This window comes from Callorhinus ursinus, unplaced genomic scaffold (genome assembly GCF_003265705.2).
Source record: "Callorhinus ursinus isolate GAN/ISIS: 27379988/994484 unplaced genomic scaffold, GSC_fseal_2.0 scaffold37, whole genome shotgun sequence".
NCBI lineage: Eukaryota > Metazoa > Chordata > Mammalia > Carnivora > Otariidae > Callorhinus > Callorhinus ursinus.
This window is the reverse complement of record NW_027397099.1, coordinates 15,499,641-15,515,407: the sequence shown is the minus strand read 5'-3', so window position 1 is coordinate 15,515,407 and position 15,767 is coordinate 15,499,641. Positions and strand designations below refer to the sequence as shown.

The following is a 15,767-nucleotide window of genomic DNA, read 5'->3' as shown; positions in this document are numbered from 1 at the left end:
TTTTACATTATTATAAAACAAACTTAAATTTCAAAAAAGGAATTCCTAAAAAAGGAAAATAAATGCTTAATCCAGTTGGTGACATAACCACACAGAGAGGAACAGTTCCAAGTGATATCTTAATCTGTTATAAGTCATCATGTTGGAGGTGTTGTTACTGCTGTTTTGAGACTGTTGTGTGTATAGTGTAGGATAAAGCAAATAAGTAGTTATGGTGGTTATGCTGAAACTAGGACTTGTGGTGTGGGAGAAAGGATATGCAGATAGAAAATCTGTGAGGTTAACCCAAAACTTTGTGCTTTAAATTTTGAATTGGAAGTATTAGTATAAACTCACCATGTAATTTATCTTAAGAAAACTGAAACAAAAGGAAAAACTTTATTTCTAGCTGTGCTTACGGAAAGGACCTCCAGTGTGCCAGTGAGCAGTCCTAGATAGTTGCCTCTAAAATCCATCTTTTAGGGCGCCTGGGTGGCTCAGTTGGTTAAGCGACTGCCTTTGGCTCAGGTCATGATCCTGGAGTCCCGGGATCGAGTCCCGCATCGGGCTCCCTGCTCAGCAGGGAGTCTGCTTCTCCCTCTGACCCTCTTCCCTCTCGTACTCTCTCTCTCTCATTCTCTCTCTCTCAAATAAATAAATAAAATCTTTAAAAAAATAAATAAATAAATAAATAAAATCCATCTTTTAATAAAACAGTGGGGGTTCTTTGGACAGTTGGCTGACTCCAGGTCTGTATAAGATGAACGTGAGTCATGTCAAAAGAACTCAAAAACCATCCTCGAAAGGTTTCTAATGGCTGAGGAGACAATTTGAGCATCATAAGGATAGTAACTGCAATGAACTGAAACACATCAGTAAGTGCTTAATATGTTTCAATTCATATGTTTATGACTGTTTAAATTCATGAGTTCATAATGATACTAAAACGAAACTCATCAGTCACTTTGAGGATGCTGGAGAACCATCTCATTATTCAGAATAACCACATAGTGGATGAAAAGTTTTTCTGAAAGGAAATATTCTGGCTAATAAAAATAGAATACCTGGGGCGCCTGGGTGGCTCAGTTGGTTAAGCATCCGACTCTTGGTTTTGGGTCAGGTCATGATTGTTGTGAGACTGGGCTCTGCACTCAGCTGGGAGTCTGCTAGAGGTTCTCACTACCCCCCCCCACCATGAGCTCTCTCTCTTTCTCTCTCAAATCTTTTTTTTTAAGATTTTATTTATTTATTTGACAGAGCACAAGTAGGGAGAGCGGCAGGCAAAGGGAGAGGGAGAAGCAGGTCTCTGCCAAGCAGGGAGCCCGACGCGGGGCTTGATCCCAGGACCCTGGGATCATGACCTGAGCCAAAGGCAGCCACCCAACCAATTGAGCCACCCAGGCGCCCCAAAATAAATAAATTAAAAAAAAAAAGAATACCACCATTTTGCAGCCTCTAAGGAATTAATGACTTTAAGCAGTGATCATAAGTTATCTGCTAACATTCCAAAAGAAATAACCAGATTTCTTAATGAAAGTCTCAAGTAATCTAACCAAAAAATAAGGACACCTGAATCTGATCAAACCTTTAGAGCTTACTTTCAATTTATAGGAAATACAGAGGCTGGAGGAAAATGTCAAATGACATCTTGGGGATGTAGTCCATAAAACCTGTTATGTGGGAAACTGTATCCTTCCTACTTTTAGTGTAGTCCATGGATCAATAGGAAAAGCATCAACTGTGAGCTTTTTAGAAATGGAGAATCTCAGGCCCCATCCCAGACCTACTGAATCAGAATCTGCATTTTAATATGCTTCCCAGGTGATTCACATGTACAGTTCAGGTTTAAGTAGTACTGCTCTACAGGACAAATAATCCAGAGTCCCCAATAAAGAAATTGTAAGAAAAAGAAAAGGAGATGGAGGAGCACCCTATAGATTAAAAAGATTTAGTCGGTTAAGCGGCTGCCTTCAGCTCAGGTCATGATCCTGGAGTCCCGGGATCGAGTCCCACATTGGGCTCCCTGCTCCGCGGGGAGCCTGCTTCTCCCTCTGCCTGCTGCTCTCCTGCTTGTGCTCTCTCTGACAAATAAATACATAAAATCTTGAAAAAAAAAAGATTTAGGCATATTATTCATAAGTAGAGATCTTATTTGTATACCAGTCATAAAAAACACAAAATTTTAATTATTAAATAATCGGGGTACTGTCTTGGATCTACTTCAAAATAATCTGGGTGGTGGAAAGAGAAAAATAGGTAGGTATATAGGTGAAACAAGGTTGACTATGACCTGTTAATTGTTGAAGCTGGGTAATGGGTACAAGGAGGTTTACTACTTAATTTTGTATTTAAAATTGTTTTTCTATAAGGGTTTAAAAAGGAGGGCCCACTAAGACAACTATAATCAAAAAGGTAAAGACAAGCATTGGCGAGGATGTGGAAAACAATTGGAACTCTTGTACATTGTGCATGAGAATGTAAAATGGAAAACTATCTGACAGTTCTTCAGAAGGTTAAATGGTTCCTGTATGATCTAGCAATTCTACTTCTAGGTATATATCCAAGAAAAATGAAAACATACTCACACAAAAACTGGTACATGAATGTTCATGGCAGCATTTTTCATAATAGCCCCAAAGTAGAAACAACCCAAATGTCTATCAGCTGATGAATGGATATATTCATAAATATAAAATGTGACATATCCATATAATGGAATATTGTTCCGTTATAAAAAGAAATGAAGTACTGATACATACTAGAACATGGATGAATCTTTTTTTTTTTTTTAAGATTTTATTTATTCATAGGAGAGAGAGAGGCAGAGGGAGAAGCAGGCTCCCCGCTGAGCAGGGAGCCCGATGCGGGACTCAATCCCAGGACTCTGGGATCACGACCTGAGCCGAAGGCAGACACTTAACCATCTGAGCCACCCAGGCACCCAACATGAATGAATCTTGACAAGCATTATGCTGAGCGAAAGAGGGTTGTCACAGAACACCACATATTGTATGATTCCATATGTATGAAATGTCCAGAAGAGGCAAATCTATAGAAACAGAATAGATTAATGGTTGTCAGAGGTTGGGGGGGAGTTTGGGAAGGGAGATGGGAAATGACTGCTGGTGGGTAGGGGGTTTGTTTAGGGATTGGTGAAAATGTTCTAAAATTGATTGTGGTGAAAGTTGTACAGCTCTGAATACACTAAAACCTACTGATTTGTATACTTTAAATGGGTGAATTGTATGGTATATGAATTATATCTCAGTAAAGCTATTATTAAAAAAGGAAGGGAGGGCATTACACTGATCTCCATGCTCCAGGCTTCACCCAGTACTACTCAGAATCATTGGGAGGAAAGTTGCCTAGGTGACTCTAATGTGCAACCAGGGCTGGGAACTACTGTATTAGAAAGTTAGCTTTCAGGATTGTTAGAAGAGAGAGGCAAGATTATTTATCTGACATGGTAGCCTGGGAGGAGAAGCCCTCAGGGATGGCATTCTAGTTGACCTGTCTACATGGAAGAGACAAAAATCTACAGTGGGGAGCCCTCTGGGTGCACATCATCTATTTCTGTAGTACTTAGTAGAATAGAAATAAAAACAAAGTTCTCTAGTAAGTCTGTTAGTTCAGAAGTAGAAATCTTAAGTGTCATAGCTGTAGGTATTAGGGCTACTTGTGCTGCCCAGTGGTGTAGCTTCTGAGTGCCTCAGAAGGAACATAAACTTTGTCAGTGGGATTTTTGGGTACTACATCATAATCCAAAACAAGAGTCTAAGCATCTGATTCCCTAAATTTCTTTCTTCTAGAGCGTGTTCTAGATATTAGTGAGACTCTGATTTTTTAAAAAAAGTCTTCCATTGTTATATTCCCCCAAGTGAGTAGAAATAAATCCAGCTGTATTATTCCCGTCTGTCTTCAAAGCATTTATTAGGTGACAGGCTCCTGTGTTATTGGACTTGGGCAGCAGAGTGGGAACTTGAAGACGTACTAGATAACGATGTTTGGCTTTTAAAGAGAAGCTGTGGAGAACCAGCCTTGGATTCTGGTTTGACTGCCCTTTGCAAATCATTGATGGTCCCAGACTTTTAGTTTCTTCAACTCATTAATAAAGTTTGGACTGGGTTACTCTTGTAGCTTCTCAGATGTTGTGGTTCACATACCTGTCTTTACAGAGGCTGTGAATACAGGATGGTGGTTAAGAGTTTGTGCTCTGGAGCCTGATGACCTGGCTCTGCCATTTCCTGGCTCTGTGACTTTGGAGAAGTCACTTAACCTCTTTGCACCTTAATTCCCCCCATCTGTAAAATGGGGATTGAGAATAGCGTCTACCTCATGATTTTCTTGAGTGTAAAATGTGTGGAGTCGTCTAGCCTATCATTTTATTGCATTTTACTCTAGGCAAGTTTTATTTTAATTCAGGCATGACCAGAACTATCTTATTACCAGATGCAATATTGTGTCTGTTACTCCATGTGATCTTTATGGAAAGGTATAAAAAACCATATGAAAGTGTCTGAGCAGTACATAGGAAGTTTTGAATAAAAAATAGTCTCTGGTATTTTATGAAGCATATCAGATGTCCTAATCCTGCTTTTTTCTCTCTGCCCCATATCCTCATATAGGTCAGTTCTCCTTGGGTCTCGGGGACTTGACATATCCCACATCTCCCAACGATTGGAGAGTCTGAGTGCGGCCACCACCTTTGAGCCTCTTGAGCCTGTGAAGGACACAGACATTCAGGTAAGGGCCTCCAGGTTGCCAGGACTGGTGCAGGTGGAATACTGAGTATGCAAACCACGCTGAAGGCCCTGGCCCTTTTTGACCAGCTCATTTAGGAATTCTAGATTTCTTTGTTAATTCTCTTCCTGAGATATTAAGAGATTGGGAGACTCTGCTTTGGAGGTATAGTAGGGAACATAGGTTACTTTAAGAGTACTCTGAGAGGCTGAATTTAGGAAAGCAATTCCAACCTGCACTTTTTAGATTATTGTAATTATGAGAACAGATTTTTCTTCCTTCCTTGGGCTTAATCCAAGGCACCAGAGACATTAGTTATAAGTTTCTCTTGCTTTCTTTGCTGGATCTCAAATAATTTTACTCTTCGTCTTCCACATTTCTTTTCTACATCTTGCTTGTATTGGTTGGCAAGGAGCTGGGGAAAACTTAGAGTACTATTTACTGAAACCTACTCATCGATTTCTAGGAAGTATTTGGCTGCATTAGTGGCACCAGGAAATGGTCTAATAGAGCACTCCAGTCTCATTTAACCTAACATGCCACTGGCATAATTGATTGCTATTTTAATCTAATCAGAAACTGCTTTTTGTGTGTGTGTGCGTGTGCACACACACACACACATTATTAAGGAAAAAACTTGTGATTCATTTAGTTTTGAGGAATTGAGATGCTGCATTCATGTTAGAGTGAAGGGACTGTGAGTTACCATTTTAATCATTGATTTACCTTTGAAATGAAAGGAAGCAGGTTCTACAAAGGCAAATCATTTTACAGATGGGTACTAATTGTTATTATATGGGCTCAGTTTGAATTAACTCTCTACCCCACTATCCTTCCCAAGAACTATTTTTATCCATTTAATGGCCACAGTTTACTATATTTATTCCAATTCAGTAACTGAAAACCCTATGTTTCTGTTGAGAGCTAACTATAGATATTATTTTTTCTGTTATCAATATGTTCCCATAGTCACTAGTTTTTTAAAATTTTGTGTAATAAATCATATTAGCTTGTCACCTTATGGATGCCTGCTCATTTCCATGTACTCTTAAAATGGCATGTATACTTAACTCTTGTTTTTGTTTTGTTTATTTTTCGCTGTCCCTTTTTGTCCCTTCTATTTTACTGCTATAAACCAATACTTTTAACAAGGATGAGGTGGGCAAAAGGGATAAAGCTAAAAAATTAATTTGAACAGTCATATATTTTGGGGAGTATCCCTAATAGTGTGGAAGAAATGGCACTCGCTGAAAGGTTGTGTGTTTTTAATGTTTAAAATACCAAAGAAGTGGGCGCCTGGGTGGCTCAGATGGTTAAGCGTCTGCCTTCGGCTCAGGTCATGATCCCAGGGTACTGGGATCGAGTCCCGCATCGGGCTCCCTGCTCCTTGGGAGCCTGCTTCTCCCTCTGCGCCTCTCTCTCTCTCTCTCTCTCTCTCTCTCTCTCTCTCTCTCTCTCTGTCTCTCATGAATAAATAAATAAAAAATCTTAAAAAAAAAAATACCAAAGAAGTTATTTTTATTTTTTTAAAAATATTTTATTTATTTATTTGAGGGAGAGAGCACACCTGAACATGTGTGTGTCGGGGGAGGGGCAGAGGGAGAGACTCTCAGGCAGATTCCCCACTGAGCCCCAGAGCCCCCAGTCAGGCACCATCCCACAACCCATGAGATTATGATGAGATCATGATCTGAGCTGAAACCAAGAGTCGGAGGCGAAACTGACTGAGCCACCCAGGCACCTCCAAAAAATTTCTTTTTAAAACCAACTGCTTTTAAAGGTTCTTTGGCATATTTGTCATACAAATCTGGAATACTCAGCACATTTAGTGATGTACCTCGTGAATTCTGATGTGGTACTCCATTTTCCGCTTTGAGGTTTTTTTTTTTTAAGATTTTATTTATTTGACAGAGAGAGACACAGTGAGAGAGGGAATACAAGCAGGGCAAGTGGGAGAGGGAGAAGCAGGCTTCCTGCTGAGCAGGGAGTCTGATGCAGGGCTCGATCCCAGGACCCTGGGATCATGACCTAAGCTGAAGGCAGATGCCCAATGACTGAGCCACCCAGGCGCCCCTCTGCTTTGAGATATTAATGACAGGTTTATAAATGTATTGAATCACGACAGTCTTCCTAACCTTCTGTTTAATGCATGAACACTCTCCTTCAGCACCCCCATTAGATGGTTTCCCGGCAGTGCATGCTCGGTCACATCAAAGAGAGTTTCTTAATTTGGAATGAGCATGGCTAAGAGTTTTGGTCCTGCACGTCCTGGAAATCTTTGAACTTTGAGAGGAAGGATGCTTTCATTTCAAAATTTTACCTCTTGAGCTTTTCCAGAATAGCTTCAAAAATGCAAAATGGTCAGTCCAAGGTAACTTTTGATTAATTGGGAATTGATCATCTATATCTAAAGTAAAAATTTAAGACTTACTAGTTTTGGGGTACCTGGGTGGCTTGGTCATTTAAGTGTCTGACTCTTGATTCTGGCTCAGGTCATGATCTCAGGGTTGTGAGATCAAGCCCCAGGTTGGGCTTTGTGCTGGGCGTGGAGCCTACTTAAGATCCTCTCTTGGGGTGTTTGGATGGCTTTCGGTTTCAGTTTAAAGTCCCGACTCTTGGTTTCAGCTCAGGTCATGATCTCAGGGTCTTGCGATCAAGCCCCGAGTTGGTCCCTGAGCTCAGTGGGAAGTCTGCTTGTCCCTCTCCCTCTGTTCCTCCCCCAGTTCACACTCCCTCTCTCTCACTGTCTTCAAAATAAATATCTTTAAAAAAAAAAAAAGATGATTCTCTCCCTTTGCCCTTTACCCCCTGGTTGCCCATGTGCTCTCTCAAAGAAAAAAAAAAGGACTTACTGGTTTCAAAATAATTGTTCTGTTGATTTCATCTTCTTTCCTACAAAGACTTAAAGGAGAAAATTTAAGTTTTAAAGTTTGGCTTAATCTGAGACGGTTCTAGTTATTGATAGGAATTGGAAGTTTTAAATTGTATTGTGGAGTTCACCTGACCTATGCTTAAGCCCCCCATATACACAGTATCAACATATTCTTGCCTGATTTCTTGTTTAGTAGTCAGATGTAAGGGCCAAGTCAGCTTTCAGCCTGAGCATGGAGCAGTCTTCCTTTTAATTCTTCTCATGATGTATTGATTATCCAAGAAGAGTTAACTTAGTCATTTTCAGTTGTTTGTTTTTAGAAAAGCCATATGTATTTTTTCATGGACTTTTTTCCCCTCATTTATTTTAACAGCTTTATTGAGATACAGGATTCACATACCATAAGTCTAATGGATTTTTGTATATAAATTTTTCCAGCCAGTGCAGTTTTTGAGATGAGAATGCATCCTAATCCCATGTGCCAGATAGCAATCAGAGTGAATTTATTATGTCAATTTACAAATTCATAGAAGGAAATGCTGAAGCATTCTTTGACAGATGCTGTCCAAGACTTTGTACCACCCATTGTTTGCGTTATATAAGCTTGGGAAGGTATTTCCCCATGTACAGGTACGTGTATAGGTACATGTGTAGTCCTTTTCTGTCTGGCAGACATTGATTATATTCCCTTCTGTTTCTACCGGAAAGCTTGAAATTAATACAGGCTTTCCACTGTTAACTGTTTTGTTGTTTGTCGTAACTAATGATGTTGGCATGCATTGAGAATGCATTTTTGAAAGATTGCTGTGGCCAGCAAAGGTAACATTAAAAAAGATTTACTTAGATATATGTATGGCTGATGCTGGGAGAATTTTTAAAAATATTTATTGATTTTATTTTTTGGAAATCGTCATAAAGAAGGCCTGTACATTTGTGTAATAGAGGGAAAGAGCAAATATTAACAGGGCATGGCACCGAAATGATTGTACTGTTCTCAGTGACTTCGGGGTGCTTGCAAGTGCAAGTCCTCTCACAGAGGTCCACTTGCTCACTTCTTTTTTTTTAAATAATTTTTTATTATGTTAATCACCATACATTACATCATTAGTTTTTGATGTAGTGTTCCATGATTCATTGTTCGTGAATAACACCCAGTGCTCCACGCAGAATGTGCCCTCTTTAATACTATTCACCAGGCTAACCCATCCCCCCAACCCCCTCCCCTCTAGAACCCTCAGTTTGTTTTTCAGAGTCCATCGTCTCTCATGGTTCGTCTCCCCCTCTGACTTACTCCCCTTCATTCTTCCCCTCCTGCATCTTCTTTTCCACTTGCTCACTTCTGTCTTCGGAAAAAAAAATAACAAGGGCAGATCACACATCTTTACTATGATCTGAACAGACCTAATGTACCATGGAATTGTATCACGTAGTAATAAAGTGCAAATTTACAGTTTGGCTATATATGGGCTTTTTCACTAGATTACATGTATATTTCAAGAAGGCTGTGCAGAAATTGCCTGAGTTAGCCATAACAATGGGAGCTGCAGTTTCTCTGCATTAGGCTGTATTATTTCCAAATGGCATTGGACCAAAGTATAATAATATTATTGCTAAACTTCCTGTATTAGATTCCTAGGGCTGCCACAAGTTTCCACAAACTCAGTGGCCTAAAACATTAGAAATTTATCCTCTCAGGGCGCCTGGGTGGCGCAGTTGGTTGAGCGACTGCCTTCGGCTCAGGTCATGATCCTGGAGTCCCGGGATTGAGTCCCGCAGCAGGCTCCGTGCTCAGCGGGAAGTCTGCTTCTCCCTCTGACCCTCTTCCCTCTCATGCTCTCTCATTCTCTCTCTCAAATAAATAAATAAAATCTTAAAAAAAAAAAAAAAGAAAAGAAATTTATCCTCTCAGAGTTCTGGAGTATAGAACTTTGAAGTCAAGGTGTTGGTAGCACCATGCTCCCTCTGAAGGCTGTAGGAGGAGAATCTTTCCTCTACGAACATTTGGTGGCACTAGCCATTTCTTACCTCTAATGTCTGCCTCCATCTCCACAAGGTTTATCTCCTGTGTGTTTAGTCTCCCTCTCCTTTCTCTTAGAAAGACTCCAGTCATTGGGTGTAGGGCACACCCTAAATCCAGGATGATCTCACATTGAGATCCTTAACTTAATCACATTTGCAAAGATCATATTGCCAAATTAAGGTCATATGCACAGGTACTAGGAGTTAGGACTTCAACATATCTTTTTGCTGGGGGACACACGTCAACCCACTACACTTATAGTGCCAGAAATCTTAAGACTAAATTAACTGTAATTAATGAAACGTCGTTAGATCTCACTGTTTCACAGCTATGTGGAGTACTGGGCTAAGGCGTCTATTGCTAGTTGTTCCAGTGACTGCAGACCTCAACCAAGTATCTGACCTCACCCTTAACATTCTCTTTCCTGGCTGTGGGAAGCCCCATATCAAGCTAAATAGTAGTTACTGTTTCCAAACAGGCTAACACTCTGTAATATGTTTAAGAGATTTCTACAGAGACATTTTTAAAATAGGAACTGTCTGCTTTTCTAAAGTATTAAATACTTAGTATTTGGAGTATGTATAGGTGGGACTAAATTGCGCTACTTTACTGCAGTAGGAGGATCTATCTACGTGTGTGCGTGTGCACATATTTATACTTCAGCCACCAGGTTGCCTAACTCTTTTATACGTTAGGTCTTTGGTTATCACCTTCCTTAGCCTGGAGTAGCGCCTCTGAAATGTCCGAGCCCTCATTTCAGTCTAACCCTGTGAGGCTTTCCTCACATGCCGCCTCTTTCATGGTCTTCTCAGATCTCTTTCCCCACAGCCTTCAAATACAGTGTGTCGGTTTTACTGCTTAGGAAAAAACAAAACTTTCCAAATGTTTCCCCACAAAGTAAACAGAAATTTAGCTTATGTTAGAATTAACTTGGCAGCCCATTCAAATCTTAGATAAGTGATTCTTATCTCTTCAGCCCCTCCTACCAAAGGAAAGAAAAAAAGAAGGAAGGAAGGAAAGAAAGGAAAGACCCTATACTGAAGGTCTTCATAATCTGTAAATTTCCAGATGGAAATCTGTCCTGTCCTGTCCTATATGAGTAGAGAGCAAAAGATATCTTAAATAGTGATTAAAAGAACTATAAAAAAATTAGAGTCAGGGAAACATTTATCACATACAAGATAATGATGCAGTAATAATTCACTTTGTTAGAAACTTGTTTTGCTTACCACACTGTATCCATAATAAAATATTCACTATTTCCTTCCTTTTTCTGCCCTTGGCCTGGGAAATGTAGAGTATGCTCAGACCACTGTTAGCTTATCTTTTAAGTAATCAGAAAGAACTAAATAGCTTTGGCATAAGTATTAAAATGAATCACTGCTTGTGCAACCCCTTATCACCTAAATTGTTATTTTCATGGTTTATCTTTTAATTTTGGATCTTTAGAATTAAGAGACTGCTGCTTAAATGCAGCTATATATAACAGCTAAGCGGAAAAGTGGTTGTGTTGCTTGCTAATTGTGTGTTTGTAGTACTGGCAAGTTGTTAGTGGGGAACTGGTTCCAGAAATCCTGTGGCAGTTTGTTTGTTGGAAAGAGGGTCAGCCTTGCCTAGAATGATTAGTGTGCTAATAGCAGCTCTTCAGGAATATTACTGGCAAAATATTAATATTGAGGGAGAAGTGCAGTAAGCTTTCCCTTGCTCAAATCTGCTGCAGGAAAGTGCAGTCTGATTGGATGAACAGTATCTGAACTCCGGGATTATTTTTAAGTAGTCATTCTCATTTGTTTCTCGAAACTACTAAGCATGGATACTGGGGAGAGGCCTTACCAGAGCTGCTTTCGTAAATCTGAGGAAGAGATGGGGTTCATTCATCAAGAGTTGCATCTGGGGGCGCCTGGGTGGTTCAGTCGTTAGCGTCTGCCTTTGGCTCAGGTCATGATCCCAGGGTCCTGGGATTGAGCCCTGCATCAGGCTCCCTGCTCAGCGGGGAACCTGCTTCTCCGAACTCTCCCACTTACCTGCTTGTGTTCCCTCTCTCGCTGTCTCTGTCAAATAAATAAATAAAATCTTAAAAAAAAAAAAGTTGCATCTGTTTGCGTGCTGATCATTTGTATAACAGTCCTGAGAAGTGTTTTAAGTGGGCAGAACATACCTAGCTCCCGTGTTGTTTCTGTTCTTAATATGCCTGAGCAGGCTTTTCTGCAGTGGTGATCTAGCCCAAATTGGATGATTAGAAATTTTGAATTGATGGGACTCTGAAGGAATAAGATCTTGCTCTTTAAATGTTTTCACATATAAAAATATAAGAGAATCTAACAGTGTGAAGGTTTTTAGTTAAGCATTTGTGTTTATTGACCTCCTTGCTTATATTCTTCTTGCCCCTAAGAAAGCGGGAAGTTCATAGTAACCTTTCTTTGGAGGTTTTAGAAGACTTTAATGGATATTTAAATCTTGTCCTTTCGAAGCTTATTCTGGACTTAAATTAAACAACCTGTAGTTAATGCTCTTGGGTTCACTAGATAATGAACCCAATTCTCACTGGATCCTAAGCCTTGCTAGTTAGAGAGAAGCACTTTCCTGGAACAAACAGCAGGTACATTTTAGGCTGCATTCGGTTGTAGTGGCCGAACGACATGTGGAAAAGACCTACATCTCACTGTGTCCTGTCTTCTTGTTCAGGGCCGTCACGGTACCCGGCTTTGTCTCTTGTGCGAACACTGCAGTGTCCACATCACCCCTGCTTAGCAAATATATTTGCTGTTCCTTGTCATTAAACCCTGACCCAGTGTAAATCTCAGCTGGTGAAAACCAGTAAACACGTAAAAAAGACAAAATAGTGTCTTCCCAGAGGCAGGTTAATGTACCATCCTGTTTTGTGTTTGTAATTAGGTAGTCGGATACTGATTGCTGGGGTAAGTACTGAAATGATTTAATTTTTCTGCCTGTCTGTGATAAGGGAATAGGTAGGCTTTGTGGTCTGGTAGAAAGTATGCAATTACATTAAAGTATCCTGTGAATGGAATTAAAAATGGTGACTTTGGAATAAAAATGGGTGTTAAAGGCATCGTCTGTGGAAAATGTGAAAAACTGCTTTTATGTGAGCCAGGATACAAGATTTCAGCCTTTTTACTTAGCCATTCACACTTATTCCTGAATGCGGGCCTTTCAGAACAAGCAAGTAAATGGATGCTGAATGCATTCTGAGCAAGCAGGAAATGACAGGCTTTTTTGTCTTCTCGGAGGTTTCTTATATACTGTAGTGAGCAAAGGAATATCAATTACCAACTAAAGAAGAAAGAAGTTGGAATGGTTCCGTAAGAGTGTTTTGGAAGAAGCCGATGGCTAAAATATTTATCTAATAATTTACTAGAGCACTTCACATACGGGCCGGCCCGGGTGCCTTTGAACGGCGTTGAGTCGTGCCCTCCCTCCTTCATGAGCTGTCTCTTAACCTGCCGATATCTATCGAAGCCCCAGCACTCTGGAGGTGGGGGGCACATATTGTCATCTGCAGTCTGGTGTCTTTAAGTTGCTTGGCTTCAGGAACCAGAAATGGTCATGTCTTATCTGCTGAACTGTTTGATATTGGAGCGGATGTAATTTAAATGGGGGCTAAAACCTCGTCGAATATCAAATGCATTGCTCTAGACCAGTCTTGTTTTCACATGGCAGCCCTTGACCCTGTGCACCGCTTCGATCTGCTTGCCGCAGCACCCTGTGATCTCTTATTTCCATTTTGGAATGTTCGATCTTAAAGCTGTCCAGGCCTGTAGCCTGATGTGGCTCTTAGCATTGTTGGGGGTTGGCACTGTGTGGCTCCTTGGATACAAAACTTTGGGACCCAGGTTCCCACTCTCTCCACTAGGAACGATCACAAGTAGGCAGAGAGGCAGGCAGAGGGAGAGGGAGAAGCAGGCTCTCCACTGAGCAGGGAGCCCGACGTGGGGCTCCATCCCAGGACTCTGGGATCATGACCTGAGCCGAAGGCAGCCGCCCAACCGACTGAGCCACCCAGGCAGCCCAAGAATCCACATTCTGTGAAGGAAGTGAGAGGGGGCTCAGACAAGGGAGACTCCTGGTTTTGCCTCTTTTTATTTGTTGGTTGGGGACCAGGAACAGAAGCTGGGAGAAAGGATGGGCAATATCCTCTACTGACAAGACCTGTATTAGAATTTCTTTTGCTGCAGAGCTCTCAGAACTAGTATGTATTGCTTTTTTTTTTAGGCTTTTTCCCCATTTCCCAGATGCTTGGCTTCCATCGTGCACTTGAGATATGGAGAGTTTGAGTGAGTCCCTCCAGCTCAGGTTGCTGGCAGCCGAGCTGAGGCTCAGGCCCTCAATTCTGACAGCCCCGGGTCTGCAACACTAACAATCAGCAGCGGTGCATGCACCACTTTAATTATCTTGGAGGACATTAGGGTGAGGCCTCGCTTCTCACCGCTGAGTGGCTGCAAGGCCGAGATACCACAGCCAAATCCTGCCCCTGTTTTTCAGAGAGCCGTTGCTCTCAAAGCACCACAGCGGGTCAGCTGAGCAGGACTGGGCTGACACAGCTTAGGAGACTTGTATGGAAAGAAGCCTTGTCTTATAGAACATATTTACAACCAGGACTGACAGGGTCATTCTTTTCATTTGTAAAAACAAAGAGGAGGATTAGGTCAGCAGAATATAAGTGGGAGTGTGGATTTACTGTCCGATTTTTATTATTACTACCTGATTTGCTTTATTTTTTTGAATGGCATGAGCAGTAGGATATGAGGAAGAGTTTTCTCTACCTCTCCCTTTTCTTTCAAAAAGAGAAAACTGTCTATGTTAAAATGCTGTTGCTATCTTAAGGACAGGTAGAAATGGCCATGGAAGGTTACAATATGCTTGATTTGCTTGAGGTACCGAAATACTCTGGTGTGATATTATCTGCAACTGCTTTCTCTCTTACTAGGTTCTCTCTTATCCACAGTACTTATCAGTCTGTCTCAGAAGGACCAGCTCACCAGCTCAGGACCTGGTGGATTTTTTTTTTTTTTTTTTTAAGTAGGCTCCACGCCCAGGGTGGAGCCCAACATGGGGCTTGAATTCAGGACCCTGGGATCAAGACTTGAGCCGAGATCAAGAGTCGGAAGCTTGGGGCGCCTGGGTGGCTCAGTTGGTTCCGCATCTGCTTTCAGCTCAGATCATGATCCCAGGGTCCTGGGATCGAGCCCCACATAGGGCTCCCTGCTCAGTGGGGAGCCTGCTTCTCCCTCTCCCTCTGCCTGCCGCTCCCCTTGATTGTGCTTTCTCTCTCTCTCTCTCAAATAAATAATCTTAAAAAAAAAAAAAAGTCAGAAGCTTAATTGACTGAGCCACCCACTTGCCCCGCCTTGTGGATCCTTGAAGATTTATGGGCATTCACAGTAGCACTTGGTTCTGTGATGAGGTCCCAGACTGCCCCAGAGGTCTTCATGTTGAATGAGTATGGTGGTGGGTGTTCTTCATTGAGAAGGTGCTTACTGAATCAGTGCCTCCCAAACAAGTTTTTTTCCCCCCCCCAGTTCATCTCCAGGTGAGAGATACTCATAGGAAAATACAGTAAAAATGAATTACTAGGGGAAAAAAAAGAAATAAAAGACATGCAAAATACAAGCCTTAGTTTTTCAAATGAAATTCAGTGGACAAAATTACTCCATCAGCTTGGCCTAAAAGTTTCTAAATGCTTATTCTCCGTTTTTATACTTACCTGCTGCAGACTAGACACCAACTATTTGGGGTCTGGTACTCCTTCAACTACACTTTGAGTAAACTAGTTTAAATGGTTGTGTTTTCTTCCTTCTCCCCCTCCCCCGCACCTTTCCTCTTTTTCCCTATCTCCCTTTCTTTTTGTTTAGTTTAAGTATCCCTGCTAGTGCAGTGAATACTGGCACGAAAGTTTGAGTTCCTGTCTTCTGTTTTACTACAGCTAAAATCGAGGAGGCAGAGATAAGGTTTACTGAACATTTATTGCGTCAAGACACTGTACTAAACACTTCTGGGTTTCCAGTAACCATTTGAAGTGGGTACTATTGTTAACCGTATTTCACTGGTGGGAAACCTAAGGCCTACAGAGGCTAGATATGCCAGATTTGAACTCCCTTATGTTGGTTTGAGTTCGATACTGTGCCCTTAGTCCCCTGG

The 15,767-nt window shown here is 41.2% G+C and overlaps 1 protein-coding gene across 1 annotated transcript in view; it reads left to right on the top strand.

Annotated features, from left to right (window-relative positions):
• NUP93 (nucleoporin 93) overlaps positions 1-15,767 on the top strand; it is a 112,476-nt gene that overhangs the window by 28,038 nt on the left and 68,671 nt on the right. Inside the window, exon 3 of the mRNA XM_025889144.2 lies at positions 4,605-4,722. Within this exon, the coding sequence (XP_025744929.1) occupies positions 4,605-4,722 (118 nt within the window). The remainder of the gene's footprint in view (positions 1-4,604; positions 4,723-15,767) is intronic.